Genomic DNA, 19,063 nt, shown 5'->3' on the forward strand with positions numbered 1-19,063 from the left:
TTGTTCTTACGCGTATGCCAGGATAGCGGGAACTCCTGAGGAGATCTTCCAAAGGGCTGCGTTGGGGCCTAGTGCAGCAGTGAAGCCCTTCTTGCTGAGAGAAGAAGACACAGACATGCCAAAAACAAGTTAAGGCGCAGAGAGATGGCTGATAAAAGACACAGGGTGAGAAGCACAGGAAGGTGAGGGCCGTCATTTCAACTAGACAAAGAAGCTGGAAGAACTCGGACTCTAGGGCCTTCCAGAAGCACTAGTCCTTGCCTTTCCTCACGGAGGAAGATGCCCCTAATGCCCTGAAAGATTCACGTTCTTACCAGAAACCTCCTGTGTGTGTGGTGTTTATCATTAGCCATGTTGTGTCTGAGAAGTCCGAAGCTTTCCCTGTCACTGGCTTTCTCTGTTAAAAATTGTCTTTTTTCCTTCCCCTCCCCCATTTTTGCTTGCGTTTTCCCTGGCAGGTCAATGAGGTAAGCAAGACCACCGTTAATATCAGATACCAAGCTAACCCATCCATTGATATGACTAATCTCACCCGCATCCGCCACCATGTCTGAGCATCCTGCTTTGTCGCTGTGTAACCTCATCCTCCCGACATCCATCTGCTGAGCCAGGCTCTGTCTTGCTGTTGGCATCTAGCCACGAAGCAGGAGTAGGCATGGAATGTCACCCACAGGTCCAGTCCTTTGAGCTGTCAGCACCAGATAACTCTTCTTCCCTTACTGCACTGATTCAAGAGAGCTGTTGGGAACCTCTGTCATTGGTTGGGGGGTGGCGGGGGGAGTCGTGGGAGAATTAATTGCTCTTTTGTCTGCATGTCTCTGTGTTGCCGAGGCCTGGGTGTTGGGTGGCAGCCCGCACCAGGCTGACAGTCTCGGATATTCAGTTACGCAGCTCCTTCAAGCAAGCCTTTGGGAAGAAGAAGTCCCCCAAGTCTGCATCCTCTCATTCAGACATCGAGGAGATGACAGATTCTTCGTTGCCTTCCTCGCCAAAGTTACCACACAATGGCTCCACGGGTTCCACTCCACTGCTGAGGGGCTCTCACTCCAACTCCCTGTAAGTCTGTCTGTCAGGGACACATGCTGGGCTGATGGTGCCTTTGGCCTCTAGGAACTCCCTCAAACCGGAAGGGCTAGGTGTCCTGTTAGGATACGTCTGCCCCTTGGGGTCTTGTATGTCGTGTTTCATAGGACTGGGCATTTTCTACCAATGTTTCAGGACTGGAGAGGTTGAAAGAGAAAGGAATCTTCCGTTGTCCCAGTGGCGTTGCTGTAGCAGCCATGAGCAAGTTGCTTAACCTCTCTGTTTACGTTGTTTTATTTGCCAAAGTAGGATAATGGTTCTTGGCTACTTCTCCTGTCCTAAGGATTGAACGAGATAAATGGATGGGAAAGAACTACAACCATCTTACTGGGAGGAAAGATGGTGTTATGCGTGTTCACAGTTTTTGCTGAAGTTCCAGTTCATTTTCGTGACAGAGCGTAAAGAGATGATGCCATCCTTCTGTGATCAAAATTTGGTGTTGACTCTTTTCTCCAAGGTCAACACTCAGCATTTGGAAGTTAAAAAAATGGAGAAGACTCGGTGACAATTGTCTTTACCAAAGGGTTCTATCTTTGGTAAAATGATTCATCTCCATGAACTCCCCTAGTGAATTAACAGACAGTGCAGTATTGGTTTCAGGAGTAGAATTCAGCGATTCATCATTCACATACAACACCCAGTGCTCATCACAGCAAGTGCCCCCCTTAATACCCATCCCCCATCTAGCCCATCTCCCATCCACCTACCCCTGTCGACCCTCTGTTCTCTATCGTCAAGAGTCTCTTGTGGTTTGTTTCCATCTCTTCTCTCCCTCCCTTCCCATATGGTCATCTGTTTTGTTTCTTAAATCCCACCACGTATGAGTGAAATCATAGGGTATTTGCCTCTCACTGATTGATTTATTTCACTGAGCATAATACATTCTAGCTCCATCCACGTCATTACAAATGGCAAGATTTCATTCTTTTTGATGGCTGAGTGGTTTACTGATTAACTGAAATCTACGGGTAGTAAATTTTAGATGAGTCAGTTTGTACAGAGCTCCTCCGGAGCGCCGCTGCTCCTGTTAAGTGAGATAGGCATTTGCTCACGTGACCTTGGCTTCTCTGCTATTCCCCTTGGCAACTAGGTAGGTAGAAGGGAAGAGTCGCCAACCTCCCGTGATTTCCACTGAGCACCCACTGATCATTGCTCCATCAGAGGTATAGGGAGACAGTCCTGTGCCCCATCTAATCACAGAAGGCCCAGACTCCACAGACAGAAGTGCGTCAGGAATGGCTTGGGATGGACAAGTGGGGACCCAGGTGTCAGCTCCTGGAATAGTGAGAAAGATTACCCTTGTCCCATAGGACTGCATTCCCTTAGGGACCATGAGTATACCAGGCCAAGAGTGAAAGACCTGGAGCTCGTGTGGTTTGCGGTACCATTAGCAAGATGAGCCAGTACCCAGGAGAAGAGAGCTGCTGTGGCTGGGGTCCAAACAGTGGGTCGTTGTAGACACCTCAGTTTCCTCATTGGTAAAAAGGAGATTAATTACATCTGCTTCCCTGGATCCTCGTGAGGGCCTAGTCAGACACTGTGCAAAAAGGGCCTCCTTCCTCTTCTCCTTTAGTCTCAGGAAGCCAGGTATGTGGTGCTGACTCTAAGTCCACTTAGCCATCCAGCCGCCGGAGCTGAAGACAGCAGCACCTGCTGATGACAGCAGCCTGCATAAGTGTCCGAAGGCTAGCTTACCAGATGGGTGCATGCCCTGTGAGCAGGGGGCTCGGCCAGGTCTTTGCAGCGCACCAGCCACGTGGTCACCGTGGAAGACAGAAAGTGGAAGACAGGAAAACAGCCTAAGGCCTTGAGTTTTTAGCAGTCCCACCCACCCATGAAGTATGGCTCTGTTGGGGGGTCTCCATTTTACTTAGATTAGCAGCTCCACTGAGGACAGGGCCACAGTGCGTCTAGGCCCGTGTTCTTTTTTTTTTTTTAATTTTTTTTTTTTCAACGTTTATTTATTTTTGGGACAGAGAGAGACAGAGCATGAACGGGGGAGGGGCAGAGAGAGAGGGAGACACAGAATCGGAAACAGGCTCCAGGCTCTGAGCCATCAGCCCAGAGCCCGACGCGGGGCTCGGACTCACGGACCGCGAGATCGTGACCTGGCTGAAGTCGGACGCTTAACCGACTGCGCCACCCAGGCGCCCCTAGGCCCGTGTTCTTGTGTAAAGAATTAGGTAAATGCCCAAGAGTGTGAGTCCTATTTGACCCGCTAGGTGCCTCAGAAGTTAGTAAGAGGCCAGTTGCCTGTGACACACGTGCCATCATCCCAGAGCACCTCAGTTTGTCTGACGAGGAGAAAAAGGAACTTGCCTGTTCCTTATTTGTGGATTTAAACATTGTATGTAACGACCCATGTAAGCGGGGCACAACTCTAGATGTTCTGAAGAGGCCTAAGGTGATGCTCACCAGAGTCCCACCCCTAGGGATTAGGGACCAGCGGGGACACCACCCAGTGTAGCTGTTTTACTTCTGAGTTTCTGCTCTGGCTCTGTGCCAGTCACCGGTTACAAGGGCATACAAGACGGATAAAGTTCAGTTCTGGTAGACCAGGGCGAAAAGCAGACATCTAAAAAGCAAATCTGAATAAACTAGAAAACAGCTCAGGGTTAGGTTAATGCTAGGAATTAAAATAGGGTGTTGGGATACGGAGTACTACAGCAACTGTAGACAGAATGGTCCGGAAAGGAGGTGACATTGCAGCTGAGATCTTCAAGACAAGAGGGACCGTTGGTTAGTTCTGGTCAGTGACCCTAGCTGCTGTAATACATGGAGTCCCAAAGCTCAGAACCCAGTTCTGAGTCGGGCAGCCTGCGTGGAAGACTCCTTCCATCTGGATCCAGCCATCCCACTGGATCTGACTCTTTCGCTGAGTGCTCTGTGTCCAGCCAGCAGGTGAGGTGGGGGAGGGGAGAGAGTGCAGGGGTTTCTAAGAGGGGTTTCTCTTAGAGAGTTTTATGGGCCAGACCTAGAGGAGACACATGTCCTCTCTGTCCACAGTCCACTGAACAGGGTCATCCCACCCACAAGGGAAGAAATGAAATCTCCACACCCAGGAGGGAAAGGAAATAGACTGTGGGGAGCAGGGCAGCCTTCGCCCCAGATAGTGCAAGGAGCCTCAGGTGGAGACTGGGAACAAGGGATGGCCAGTGTGTGGCCAGTGTGGCTGCGGCATGGTTAGGAAGTAGGAAAGTTGTAAGAAAGGGGGCCATGGAGATAGGCAGGGCCAGACCACGGGAGACTTTGAAGTCAAAGTAAATTTGCATCTGCTTCTATGTGTGATGGGTTATCAGCCGTTGGAGAGGTTTCTTTCGTTTGTTTGTTCTTGAAGTTTATTTGAGTAATCTGTACACACAATGTGGGGGTTGAACTCACGACCCCGACTTCAAGAGCCACTTGCTCTAGCGACCGAGCCAGCCAGACAGCTCATTCACTGGAGAGTTTTAAGCAGGAATGTAAGATCATCTGAATTCATGTTTCACAAAGATCAGTCTCCTTTCTGTAGATAAGGAATAGAGAGGAAGGGCAACCACATAAGAGGCCAGTAGCACTCTCCTCCTCATCCTCTCCACACTGGGCTGGTTCGTGTCCTTTGAGCACTCTAATCACACCACCCCCTTGCCCTTTCTTTGTTCTCTGCCTGGTACACTCTTCCTCTAGATATTCTCTTCCTTCACGTCTCTGTTCAGTGTTACCTTTTCAGTAATGCCTTGTCTGTGCACCTTGTGTAAAATAACGCCCCCATGACCGCCAGCACTCCCCATCACCTCCCTTTCCCCTGTTTTATTTTTTTACCATGGCACATACCACCACCTGACGTGTAGATTGCCCCAGGTTATTTGTTTTTTGTACCCCCCCCTCCGCCAACACACACACCGCCACCCAAAAATCTACAGTATAAGCTGCATGGAGGTAGATACCATTGGATTTGTAGACGTTCAGATCGTAAGTGAAACAAATGGTAATTCATAGCACAGGTGAGTTTAAGATGTGTTCAAGAAGAAAGTTGACAGCACATGGTGATGTGGAGTGTGAGGGGAAAGAGAAGAATAATCCCTGAATATTCCTAGATTTGCAACTTGAGTACCTGGGTATGTGAAGGTATTGTTTCTTGAATCGGTAAGAGGTGCAGATGGGGCAGAGTGGGGGGAGCATCAGGAGCTCTGGTTTGGCTATTTGAAGTCAGAGCTGCTCAGGAGGCATCCACATGGACATGCCAACCAGCCTGGGACTCCTGGAGGCGTAGATCTGGTGGACGTGGGCTCATAGGTGGTATTGAAAGCTGGAATCTGGAGGGTTCTCTACGGGGTTGAATGGAGATGGAAAAGAGCCAAAGGGCCAAGGACTGAACTTTGGGTGCTCTGAAGAGAAAGGAGAGCAGCCAGCGAGATGAGAGGAGGTGGGAGGAAAACAGAAGCAGAGAGAAGAAACTTCTGGTAGCAGGGTCAAGTGCTGCTGGGCGGCCAGGGAGGATGAGGAAGAGAAAGAGAGGATGCCGCACTGGGCTGTGCAGCGCTCCCAGCGGCCACTTCGAGAAGGCTCCCTCCAAACCACTTTCCCCGGAAGGATCGGGTGGAGCAGACTCTGGGCACTGCTGACCTTCTCTGACATTCCACAGCATCCATGCACACTGGAGATGTTTGTTTTGGGTCTGGTTTTCCAAAGGGTGGGCAGAGAGCAAATGCTTCTTTCCAACCTTGAAGGGTTTGTAAGAATGTGCAAATCTAGATGTGAGAGGAAGTTCAAAGAAGAAACCCGAGGCAGAGAAGTGGAGGGTGGGGTAGGGGGCTCAAAAAAGTTCCTACCCTGTGGGCGAAAGGAATGGTAACGTGGGAAGGCAGTGTTTCCCATACTGGAGGCATTTAAAATTAGGTATGCCACCAACCCTGCCTTTGGGCCAAGACAGTGGAAATATGGGAGTATCATGTTAGGGACTGAGTAGGAGAAAATCTACATCAGGTTGCTTCAGGAAGTAGTCCATGAAGTGGATGAGCATGTATTGAGTGCCTGCTGGATATAATTCAGGAGCATGGGCTCTAGAGTTACGTAGACCCACCAGACTTGATCCTGATTTTGTCATTTTGGGGAGCGGGGAGGCTTGTTGTTGTTTTTTAATGTTTATTTATTTTTGAGGGAGAAAGATCATGAGCAGGGGAGGGGCAGAGAGAGATGGGGACAGGGGATCCAAAGCGACCTCTGTGCTGACAGCAGAGAGCCCACTGCAGCACTCACACTCACGAACTGTGAGATCATGACCTGAGCCAAAACCAAGAGCCGGGCACTTAAACAACGGAGCCACCCAGCTGCCCATGATTCTGTCATTTTTAATGGGCCTATTAATATCTCTAGGACTCCTCCCCCCCCCCCTTTTAAAAGGAGATCATGGCAATACCTCTTCAAGGAGTTTTTAGTAGATGTAGTAAATTAAATAATACGCTTCACATGCCTGTCATAGTCGTTTGTGTATTCCATATGAATTTACTGAGCACCTGTTACATTTGATCAGTGTGATCAGACACCAGAAATGATGCAGAGAACCCTAGTCCTGGAGCAGCCAGCCATGTAGGGGGTAACCTGTTGAGTGCAACCAAATTATCAGAGATGTACAAAGGTCTAGCATGGAAGGAACCAAGGGAAAAAGTGCGGTCCTGGGCAAGAGGGATAGATAGAAACTAAAACCTAGCTGGGGCTGCTGCAGAAGAACTTAATTTTCAGGGCACATAGCCGACTCAGTCAGTGGAGCATGACACTCTTGATCTTGGGGTTGTGGGTTCAAGCCCCACGTTGTTGGGTGTAGAGATTGCTTGAAAACAAAATCTTTAAAAAAAAAAAAAAAAAAACCTTAATTTTCAACATCTCTGTGCTAAGTAGGAGGACATCCCCTCTCATTGGCCAAGCTTCACCAAGTAGCTCATGTGATAAAGCCCACAGAGGTGGATGCTGAGGAAGTCTTGTCTGTCTTGTTGAGGAAGCTTCTGGGGAAAATGTACAGATCATGTGAAGGAGACTGGGGCAAAATGCCTTGCCCTGGAGCGCCAGACGCACCCGACTGATGGTGTGAATGGAGGCTAACTGTTCTCTGCAGTGAATTGGAGCCTTCCAAGTCTGTGCAGGGCGTGGTTTAGCGAAGCCTGGAGTGTCACAATGGAATTTTGCTCAGACTTTACTCTCCATTTAAACCAGGAACCCGTACTCCTCTCTCAAGAAGAAACTAGTGTTTGCAAGCTCCCACTGCAAACCTTGCAAACCGGAAAGGCTTGACCATTTAGTTAAACCTTACAAACTATAGCCTACTCACAGCACAGAGAGGGGTGAGGGCTGGGGGAGGGGCAAGATCTGATTTCTAGAGACATTTTCTAGCCCTCTTAGTCCCAGATCTGTTGGCCTCGGTTTGTCATGGGTATAGAATGGGAATGATCATAATATTTTCAGGAGTCAGAGTTTTTAGAAGATCTTAAAGCCAAGAAACTCCCTTGGCTACTGACAACTTTTAGTATATGTGCTGCCGAAGCGAGCACGGCTACTGACAACTTTTAAAAGTAGGAGGTGGTTTTCCTCTCTTTGCATCCCTCAAATGAAAACCATTCAGGTGTAGGTCAAGAAAATAACAACAGAACAGTTTGGCTATTCAGGTGTTAAATTTTTCTTCTAGTCCTTTCTGCCCCCCAAATACAATTACACTTCTTTCAACGATTATAAATGGTTTCCCCCTGGCAATGAACACTTCCACACCCTCAACCCGTTTTACAGGTCAGGCTTTTTTTGGCCTCAGATCCAGAATTTGGTCTTGGAGAGCAGGCTGCACAGTTATTTCTGCAGAGACCACATGTTCATCATATCTTTCAGAGATAATCAGCTTCAGCTTTGTAACTTTAGGAACATGTCCTTTTTTTTTTTTTTTTTTTTTTCCAGTCTTCAGTCCAAGAAATGTCAAAGCTTCTTATTCTGGATCACCCCTCACCCCAGAACCAATGATCTTTGAAATCACTGTCTTTTTTTTTTTTTTTTTTTTTTTCTTTTCATAGAGCCACCTTTTCTAACATGGAGATTTGGTCTTCCACTTAGTGCTGACCTGCCAGGTATCTGAACAGCAAATCTGACTAATCACATAGGGAACCCAGCCTAGAAGGTGATAATGGCATATGGGTGGAAAGGACGACACTGAAAAACACTGTTGCTCAATTTTCACCTAAAACTGGCTTCTGTATCCTATCACCCTGTCTGCTGACTCTGCACGATGTTTCCCTTCCTTGCTGAGAGCTTATGAAGCAGTGTGGATGGGTGGGGGAAGGAAGGAATGTTGTTCACTCAAGACACTTTCAAAAGACTGAGTTTCAGAATGTGACCAAAAATAGACTAACTCCCTCCACAGGAATCTTTAGGTTACTTTCATTTTGGGGCAAATAAAAATCACTCCTCAGCTTTCTGACCTTAGAGTGTCTGATCTTTAAAACAGACAGTTGACCTTCCTTCTCTGAGTGGGTTCAGATCTCAAGGAGCCTGTGGTGTCATTAAAGGGGCCCAGCTGGGTACCCATTGGAGGGGGGGGGTGGTTTCAAGCCCCAAAGGCTACTACTCCCTTTGGCCAGCTCCTGCTTATCCCAGATTATTGGAACTTTGTCAAAAGGCCCAGCAAAGCCATTCTGAGTGCCAGAGCTCTGCAAGGAAAGATGGTGGAACAGTAATACCATCTGTGAATTTCAGGCGCTTTGATCTTATTGCCTCCAGGAAGCACTGGGAAGATGGTTAGACAGGGTCACTGCTGCACAGACCTGCTGATGGACGTGGACCAGTGGTCAGTGGAGGACTGGAGGGAGATGAACTCAGAGCTGTTCTCATCAGTAACACCCACCCCCCTTCCCTAGAATTTCAGAGTGCATGGATAGTGAAGCCGAGACAGTCATGCAGCTCCGAAATGAGCTGAGAGACAAGGAGATGAAGCTGACAGACATCCGCCTCGAAGCCCTCAGCTCCGCACACCAGCTCGACCAGCTCCGGGAGGCCATGAACAGGATGCAGGTGAGCCCGGGAGCATGGGCTGGGCCCAAGGCTGTCTGGGGAGGGAGTGGCAGGAGGCTGCTCTCTGCCAAGCTAGGGCTGCAGACTGTTGCAGCCCTCTGCTTTCCTAGCCTCTTTCTCTCTTTTCTCTTTCTTTTCCAAAGCAGCGAGGCTCCTCCTCTTTTCATGTCCTCCCGGATATTGCCCAAAGACGAGTCTTTGCAAGGTATAGGAGGAACCATGCATCTCCCCTTTGTGTAACTTTCAGTGGCTCTGCCATTGGCTCTTGCAAGTTTGTTTATTTATTTTTGAGAGCGAGCGAGCTGAGGAGGGGCAGAGAGAGGAAGAGAAAGGATCCCAAGCAGGCTCCGCACTGCCGGCACAGAGCCTGACGTGGGGCTCGAACTCACAAACCGTGAGATCATGACCTGAGCCAAAACCAAGAGCCGGATGCTCAGTCTACTGAGCCACCCAGGCACCCCCCTTTTTGCTCATAATCTACTACCCACCTATTCACAGTTCCACTTTCCAGACTCAACTCAATGGCCAGAGGGAGCCCCTGCTCCCTTTGGCTGCCCAGGGATTTCTGTTTCATCTAGTTCCCTCCACAAGGATCTCTTTCTGCACATCTGAATTGGACCCTTTCCTCAAAGTTGAGCCTCTTACTCTGCAAAGTTGTCCCAGGCCCTGCATTCTGGAAGCGTTAGTGCCCTCGTCTGAATTCCTATAGATTTGTTCTTACAACCCCTTGCCTTCCATCATGGATTGGAAGGCATTTGGGTCTTTTAGCTTTTTTTTTTTTTTTTTTTTTTTTTTTTGCATCCCTTTCTCAGGCTGTAGCACCCATGCTTTGCACATAGTAGGGTTTTCTCTAAATATTCATAAAAATGAAAGAGCCCTGTGGGCTCTGCCGAACGGGACCTCACTGGAGGACAGCATTTTCCAAAGGGGATTCCATGGAACACTTGTTCCAGGAGAGGCTCAGCGAAAGGAGAACTCTTTGATCAACTGTGTTGAGGGTTGCTACACATTGTGTGCCCCTCTGAGCTCCCCAGTGCAGAGGAGTTCATAAAGCCTCTGAGTCCTGCAGGAAAGACACCTGTCAAGCCCAGGGTCACTCAAACCTCTTAGACTGTAGGCCTCTTTTTCACTTAGGACTCGGGCAGCAGACTCTGGGAAACATTTCTGAGTTCTTTTCGGAGGCCATCTCTCCGAAAGGATGGCCCTTGCCCTGCCAGACAGGTCTTGTATATATGCAAACAGCAAGCACAGCCGAATCTCTCTGGCGGTGTGACTGACGGCCTCGGCTGGGATACCCACTTGATCCCTGCAGGGAACCTTCCGATTCCCCCTCCAGAATAAGGCTCGTCCGCGTTACCTCCACCTAGTAAGTGAACCTCTCCCTTACTCTTCGCAGAGTGAGATAGAGAAGCTGAAAGCTGAGAACGACCGGCTAAAGTCGGAGTCTCAAGGCAGCGGGTGCAGCCGGGCGCCCTCCCAGGTGTCGCTCTCCGCCTCCCCTAGGCAGTCCATGGGCCTCTCCCAGCACAGCTTGAACCTCACCGAGTCAACCAGCCTGGGTGAGTGGCATCATGGGACTGGGGGCAGGTCGGGGCCTGCAGCTGGCACTCCACTCTCCAAGCAAGAGCCCCGAGATAAGCAGGTGAACAGATGAAATGGAGAGGCAACAGGCGTGTGTGCACTTGGGGTGTGTGTGTGTGTCTGGGTGTGCGTCTGCTACCAACATGAGCCCAGCCGTTAGACTGCTGTCATGCTTTGCTCCAGTGCCCCGAATTCGCCAAGCCACACGCTTGGATCCTCTCGTCCACCATGTTGAGTTCCGTTTGATCCATTTGAAGAGGCTGTGACCTGCAAGCCGAATGCTGCATAGAAACCCCGTAGTAGCAGGTCCCAGTTGGGGCAATGGCTTTGGTGTACGTACGGTCTTCCCGCCTTCAGGATGGATCCCAGGCCGGCACCGTAACTAGCCAACACGATCTAGGTTTTCTTTGTAAGCATATTGAGGCTGACGCTTTGATTTCTTACCCATGATGCTGCGTTGCTGTCGTTTTGGTTGAGCCTCTGCCTCGCGCTTCCATTTGGCAAGGTACATCGTCAGCCTGCTGGCTCCTCGGTCGGTCCACCGTTGGTTTCTGTGGTTGCATTCTCCATTCCGCCCTCCCCCCTTCCCCGCACCCCGACACCTAGTTTGTCCCGCTGCCGTGCGGACAAGCAGCGGGGGTGTCAGGAAGCCGGCTTTGCTGTCCCCATGTGCCTAAGGCTGTTGATGTTTTCCATTCGCAGACATGTTGCTGGATGACACTGGTGAATGCTCGGCTCGGAAGGAAGGAGGCAGGCATGTTAAGATAGTTGTCAGCTTTCAGGAGGAAATGAAGTGGAAGGAGGTTAGTTGGATCCCTTTCCCTGCTCTGCTTGTCCCTTCCCCCAGGTAGAACTACCTAGCTTAGTGATGTCATCGTCAAACCGGATCACCTCAGCACCTGAGGTGATCTGGAAGTACTACTAACCCCTTCCTTCACTAACCATAATCCCCAGCAGCATCTTGACACAATTAAAGGGAGTGAACGGCTCTTCCCTCCCTCTCCTGTTTGCAAAGTCTAATAAAGGGTACTAAAAATATTCCCCTGCTGCTTTTCCACGGAACCAACTAAACGCTGCCATCAGTCAGAAATGGCCTTTCTGAGGTCATGTGTTCCTAAAGCACTTCTGAGGCAGCTAAGCACCGTGAGCACAGAAGGCACAGAAGCAAACTGACCAATCCCAGCTGACCCGAGAGCACTCGTTTTGCCCGGTGTTCAGAGACTGCGGAGAACGTGGGAGACTGAGGTGGCCCGGTGACACACGTGGCTAAAAGTGAAGCCAGCGGGGCGTCCGGACTCCCCGAAGCTGAGGAATCTCAGTTTTCTGAGGAGTTTCTGTTCTCTTCCAGAGTTTGAGGAGGCCACACCCGCACTAGGGACTATTTTGGGGTAGGGGTGGGGGTTGACAAAGTTCATTTTTAGTCACTGATTAAATCCAAATGACCATCTCATATAAGTGGAGAAAGACTTCACAAGTCGCTATTTCAAGTCCTCTTCAGTTTTTTGTTGGATGTTTCTTAGCATTCTCGCCAACACACTATTTGTAGTCTCGGAGTGCTAGGGAACCCACAGTGCCCACCGAAACAAAGCGTGTGCGGCCAGACTTTCTTTGCCAGAGGATTCCGCTGTGTGGCTGGCCCTTGAGTCTTACGGGAGGGGATAGGCCCAGAGTTTGGAGCTGCCAGTGATTTTCTCATCATCTAGCCTAAAAAAGATCCAATACATATAAAGAGCTCCATTTTCAGAGCTTGACTAGTGATAGGACTATCAGGGGAAAATCCATTCTTGGAACATTCTTGTAAAAAAAAAAAAATCAGGGGATACCTGTGGATTTGCATCATTCTCGTGGTCCTCAACATGAACAGGTAAATTGTACGTTTCACAAAAGTTTGAGTCCCTCTTAAAAATTGGATCACCACAGCATCCAGATGAAGTTGGTTGACCAGATGATGTCACCTCAGTTTACAACTGAGAAGCATAATGCCTGAGCATCACTTACTTAAGATTACAAGGGAGCTGGGGAGGCCAGATCTTCTCACCGCAAGGCCGGTGCTCTTTTCTCTGATGATTTTGCTTAATTGCCACATATGCCACTGTCCCCCCACCCCGTGCTGCCACCCTCATATTTCTGTATCCTTATGAGCATGTCAGATCTAAGATTTTAAAATCCAACAAAACGGAATGTTCTATTAGTTTTTGTTACTGTCGTGATTAGTTAGCCCTGACCATGCAGAGCCCTGTGCACACAAATTCAAAAGAAAGAGAAAGAGTATTTTTTTATGAACTTCCCAGAGTTTTGTTTTCTGAATCGAGTATGTTTTAATTAGCAGAAAAGCAATACATGTTCTTAAAAAGAAGACAAAAATTGAACATACTCTATCCTGAGGGAGTTTAAGATTTGGCAAGGAGACAAACTTGACTTACAAGTAAGACATAGATACCTAAAAATAAACAAGTATAGAAGATATCAATATATAAGTTACGTACGGAACCACTGAAGCATGTCAGCTCTGAGCCTGGTGGATTAATCATTGAAGGCTTCTTAGAAGAGGTGAGTTTGCAAGCAAGGTTTGGAAAGGGAGAGATGGCAGATAGGAGAGGGGAAAGCATTCCAGGCAAGGGATGTGATCTACGCACCTACACAAGGTATACCTTTGGTAGAAGGTCCTAGATTCCAGAGAGGAGATCCTCTTTTCCTGACCCACGGATTGGTATTTTTGCAGTGGGGCGGGGAAAGATTTAAGACCATTGCATTCGATCTAAGTTGTAATCTGGTGTTAAAACAAATAGGACTTTTATTTCCCTCTCAAACTATTGGTGGAGTTCTAAAGCAATCTGAGTCCTTGCTAACGTGTGTCAAAAAAGATTCACCTGTTTTTCCCCTGCATACATTTCCTTACCCTTAGGATTCCAGACCACACCTCTTTCTTATTGGCTGCATTGGAGTTAGTGGCAAGACGAAGTGGGATGTGCTCGATGGGGTGGTTAGACGACTCTTCAAAGTAAGTGTCTAAGAAGACAGCTGCAGTAGTCTGCCTGAAGAGGGTGCCTGGGCTCAGGGAGGGAAGGGGCGGTTTGTGTCCCGAACCTGGCCACTTCTTGAGCCTGCTCCCCACCCCATCCTTGTGTTGCTGGGACTTGTCCCCTGGCACTCAAGTAATAGGAAAATGGTAAGTACAGACTGACGATTGACCACACTGTTCTCAGATACCCTCGGCAGTGATTGGCCAGCCAGCGAGGGTCATCTCCCCAGCCTTGATCGAGTATTTGAGCCTCTTGTGGTGAGCTGCTTATGTTCAAATTCTCCCTTCACCTTAGAAGCGTGTCCTGTTGAATACGCTTTGGAGTGAGTGCCCTGTGGCCAAAGCAAAAACGTCAAATTTCCATTCTTCATTTCGGGAGGATTTGACCTGACTTGCCCAGCATCCTTGCCAACACTGCAGAGTCTGTGATCTGTGCTTCATGTAACATTAACATCTCATCAATGGCCAGAGTCAAAGATGTCAGCATAGTTATTTTTGTAGTTGTTCTACTGGAGTGGGTGGGTGTCTGTCACAGGAGAGATAACTAATGAGTCCTGAAGTGAACCTTCAATCACAAGGTGGGTTTTGGAAGAAGCTTTTCATACATGTTTTTTCTATCGTTCTGAAGTGAGTCAGCAATCCTATGTGTTCATTAATCATATCCCCTGAGCAATAATGGTAACCTATATTTTTGGTGCTAGAGGTCATGCTAACATAACCCCAATTTATCTTTCAGGCCTGTGAGGAAGGTCCTATTAGTTTCCCACTTAAAGAGGAGGAAAGTGAGGCTCAGATCACGTCACTTGCCCAAGGTCGTGGACCTAGAAGTCAACCATGTTGGTCTAATTGAGCTGGTCTGACTTCAAAACCTGACTTAACTAGTATACTCCAGTCTTTTTCTAGCATCTGGTTTCAGGTGGTTTCACACACAGGAACTTCTGTTCTCTGACCAGAGATCATTCGCCATCTTGGCAGGCTGCAGAAATGTGACTGGGCAAGAGATGTGAATGGCTGAGGGCAACCCACTCCTGCTGCCTAAAGCCAAAACCTTAATTCTGCTGATGGGCAGTCGGGACATCCTTGGATCAAAACGACCAACAGTTTGGGCTGAAAAGAGCCTGTTGGGGCATCATATGTGAGGAAATGAGACCATTAAAGGTAGAGAGGCCTGTTACCAGTATTTCACATCAAGTCATTGTCCAGCCACCACCTAGCCCACGGACCTTTGGTCCAAGTTCACTGACCTAAAACCTTTTGGTCACTCACCTCAGAGGGAACACCTTCCAAATTAAACCCAACTTTTCCTGTTTAAAGATCAGGAGCTGTTTTTTTTTCTTGCAGCCCCGGGGCTTGTTCCCTTTGTCATCGGTGTAGTCTTTGTTCTGAGCCAAGGAAAGGGGCCAGTGGAGGGATTTCTTGTCAGAATTACCTTCTCGTGCATTTTCCAGCACTGTTCACAGGCCCTGGCACCTTAAGGACTTCAGCTGAACTGACGCAACGCAGCCTAAGTTTTCCTTGCTTGGTTCATCCAGACTAAACGTTCACGATTGTGTTAGGGCTCCCCCCACATCACTAACCAAATAAATCTGTACTTTAAGAGGCCTGTGATACTTGGGAATCATCCCCATGGAAAGCCAGCTCTTCTCACCTCGTTCCACAGCTCGGTTTCAACCCAGGCGTCAACTGAGAAAGAAAATGACCATAAATCACCCAAGGAAAACATGAGTCATGGGCAGATTCTAGCCACATCTTTGATAGGGTCTTGATTTTATTCTTCCCAGGAGTACATCATTCACGTCGACCCCGTGAGTCAGCTGGGGCTGAATTCAGATAGCGTTCTGGGCTACAGCATTGGGGAAATCAAGCGCAGCCACACCTCGGAGACCCCCGAGCTTCTTCCCTGTGGCTATCTGGTCGGAGAGAACACGACCATCTCCGTGACTGTCAAAGGTAACTCGGCCGGTTGTGGAGGTCGGAGTTTTCAAGAATTGAGCTTTTGTCTTGTGACTTGGCAAAACATGGTTGGAAACCATGGCCACAGTTTTGTTTGCACATGTTGGGGGGGGGGGGGTTGGTTTCTCCTCCCCCACCCCCGCCCCACTGCAACCGCAGTCATTCTTACCTAAGCAAGTTGAACGGTTTTTAGCTTTTTCAACCACCACCAGAAACAAACAATTTTAGTTTATTGCCGAAATTATATAACAAAACGTCCCATTAGCCTTCTGACTCTAAGATGATGGAATCTTAATAACCCTGCTGAAGTGGGGCTCCACCAATACCAGTGGACTCCTCTTGCCAGCTAGCCTTGGACGTGGTCCCATTCTATGGATGGGAGCCACAATCTGCTCTAGAGGCATTGCTCAGAGCACTCTGATGAAATTTCTGAAGCTCTTGCCCACACACAGTGCTGCTGGTGCTTCCGATTGCCTCATCACCTGGGGATGTTAAGCCCCAGGCCAAAGTGTATTCCGTGGAACTCTAGGCCCACAAAGTATCTTGTGGGGGAAAAAACAGTGTCGTGGCCAAGTAAGTCTGGAATACTACATCATTATACCCATTTGGATGTAGGGGCAGAAAGAGAAGAATGTGCTGGTGCACTGACTCTATAATTTAATACACTAACTCTTGCCATTAAAAAGACTGTTTAATCCAGTCTGACACCAATGTATTTGAGTGCAACCCCCTTTTTTCCCTGTATTTTATGAACCCACAAAGAATAGATTAATAAACAGTATATGAGGCTCAGCATTCAGGTTGTCCCATTTCTTAATTCCCTGGAAGGCACAGCTCTTGACTGGAGTTTTAACAGTGCACTTTTGGGGTGGTTTGATGCAAGCTTTGTTTCCTGGTTGCAAGGTTTTCCAGAAGCACCTCACCATTCCTTATCAGCAAAAATCTATATGCTTGCTCTGACGATGGCGAGCTGTCTGTTACTACTCCTTGAGCCTCACCCACAACCTTCTTATCTGGCTAGCAAGCGAAATTGCACAAACGTGGTCTCAGGCTATAAGTGACAGAAACCTACCCCAAACTAGCTTTATCAAAAAAGGAAACGCACCTGGAAAATCCTGGAATATGCTTCAAACACTGCTGGATCCAGGTATCCCAAGAGTGCCATCAGAACCAGACCTGCCTCAGCCTTGCGTATTATCTGAGTTCTTTGCATGTGGCTGCTAAAATGGCCCTGGTAGCCCTGATAAATCCTTCTGGCTTGGGATTCACCAAGAAAGAGAATGTCCTTCTGGAAAGGTATGACAGAAAATCCTTACAGGTGATTCTGGCCCACCTGGGTCAAATGGCCATCACCGAACCAGTTATTATGACCAGGGAGATGGTTTGGCCCAGCCTGGCCCCACGTTCACCCCTTGGTGGCTGAAGGTGCTGGGTCGGCCCCTCTTGAACCACCTTGAACAAGCCCCCCCATGAGAAAGACGAGTCCTGCTATAAGGGGCAGGAGGAGGGGGGACCAGGCACACCGAAACAACGCTTCAAGGAAAGCCTCTTATGTCACCGGTTCAAGCCGTGTCTCATCCACGCTGGTGAGCACACATCGTCACTTGTAGGTGACAGCTACAGGCATTGAGGGGCGAAAGAAGTGATCTGCTGCAGGGACCAGACCTCTGCACAGACAGTGACAAGGCGGTCTGCTGCAGTGGAACGTGCCACCCCACCACGAAGCCCGGTCTGCCACTGTCAGCACACCAGGTTGTTCAGCATCTCGAGGCATCAGCTCAGGTTTATTTATTTAATTTACTTTTATTTTTTAGAGAGAGAGTATGAACAAAGGAGAGAGAGAATATCAAGCAGGCTTCATGCTCAGAGCAGAGCCCGATATGGGGCCCAATCCTACAACCCTGGGATCATGACCTGAGCCAAAATCAAGAGTCAGACGTTCACCCGACTGAGCCACCCAGGTGCCCCAGCTCAGGTTTATTTTTAAGTGACACCTGACTCTTCTGTTTTCTGGTGGTGCTTGAAACTTACGCCTTCAAGGCATGATAAACCACGCAAGGGTTTGAGCCAAGAGGTCCGTGGGCTGTGGATGGTCCACCTAAGTGGTACCAGAATCAGGGATGTGACTGAGCATGCCTGAAGTGAGTTCATCTGCAGAATAGTCACTCCCAGGGGGTTTTAGGGCAAAAGACCAAAAGAGCAGCCTATATGTAGAGAGAGTTGTTTTTGTGGGTTTTTTCCTCCCTTACTATTAAGTTTAGACGAGAAACCTTACACTCTGCACTTCGCATCAAGTTTGAGCCAGTATAGATTACACTGAACTCGGTACCAGGAAAGTCTCGGGCCTATACCCAGAAGCCAAGTCATTCAGGAACCTCCACCTTGGTCATTCTGGAATGACCCTTGCATTTAGGGACTGTTCTCGGCTAGGGGAGGATTAGAGACAAGCATATAAATGCATTTGAGGGGTCTGTTTGCAGTGAATTATTATGTGGAAGGAAGATGCTATTATAAAATCGAGTAAATGGGGGAACCTGCCTGGCTCAGTCGGTAGAGCATGTAACTCTTGTCACAGGTTGTGAGTTCAAGCCCCACACTGAGTGTAGAGATTACTTAAAAATAAAATCTTTAAAAAATAAGAAAGAATAAATGCTCTTCTTTTTTTTTTTCCACATACGTATACTGGTTTTCTTGAGGTGAGTTTTAACAGAATTACCTTAGGTTTCAGACAGGTAAACTTGGATGGACCTTCTTTTGAGAATGGTATCAAGACACTAACTCTTTTTAAAAAGCCAACAGCGGGGCGCCTGGGTGGCTCAGTCAGTTAAGCGGCTGACTTCGGCTCAGGTCATGATCTCGCGGTCCGTGAGTTCAAGCCCCGCGTCGGGCTCTGTGCTGACAGCTCAGAGCCTGGAGCCTGTTTCAGATTCTGTGTCTCCCTCTCTCTGACCCTCCCCTGTTCATGCTCTGTCTCTCTCTGTCTCAAAAATAAATAAACATTAAAAAAAAAATTTATAAAAAAAAAAAAAAGCCAACAGCCCTGATTCGTGGAGATGTCTCAGGTAGGAGAAGGGAAGAATGCATTTCCTCTTGACTTTGAGACTCAGAGGTCTTAGCATCGTAGCCTTTGCCTGCCGATCATCACATCCCTGAATCAAATTGCATTTCTTTGTTTTAAAGATGAAAGCGTTGCTGCCTTTGTGGCATATGTGAGTGTGGGCAACAGTGGCATGCGGGAGCAAATAGGGTGACAGGGCAACCCCTGGGGTCCTGGCAGACACGGGAGACCCAGGTTTGGTTTGGGCAAACCCCAGTGGGTAAATCCAGACAGGCAAGCAGAGCCCAGTCTTAGGAACTCTGCAGAGGACAGACGGGGGCCCAAGGGCCCGGGTGTTAAAG

General features: G+C 48.5%; 1 protein-coding gene across 29 annotated transcripts in view; it reads left to right on the forward strand.

Moving 5' to 3' along the window:
* Positions 1–19,063, forward strand: part of NAV2 (neuron navigator 2) — a 740,939-nt gene that overhangs the window by 703,967 nt on the left and 17,909 nt on the right. For 20 of the 29 annotated variants that reach the window (XR_006714126.1, XM_045484757.1, XM_045484759.1 and 17 more), the window contains 7 exons: positions 459–467; positions 884–1,056; positions 8,955–9,108; positions 10,505–10,667; positions 11,392–11,492; positions 13,595–13,690; positions 15,493–15,661. Coding sequence is in view for 28 of the 29 variants with exons in the window: in XM_045484757.1 (XP_045340713.1) it covers positions 459–467; positions 884–1,056; positions 8,955–9,108; positions 10,505–10,667; positions 11,392–11,492; positions 13,595–13,690; positions 15,493–15,661 (865 nt within the window). In the remaining variant the exon portion in view is untranslated. Of the gene's footprint in view, positions 1–458; positions 468–883; positions 1,057–8,954; positions 9,109–10,504; positions 10,668–11,391; positions 11,493–13,594; positions 13,691–15,492; positions 15,662–19,063 lie in introns of those variants that run through there. The other 9 variants (XM_045484755.1, XM_045484767.1, XM_045484764.1 and 6 more) reach the window with 2 other exon arrangements.

Source organism: Leopardus geoffroyi, chromosome D1 (assembly GCF_018350155.1).
Source record: "Leopardus geoffroyi isolate Oge1 chromosome D1, O.geoffroyi_Oge1_pat1.0, whole genome shotgun sequence".
Lineage (NCBI taxonomy): Eukaryota > Metazoa > Chordata > Mammalia > Carnivora > Felidae > Leopardus > Leopardus geoffroyi.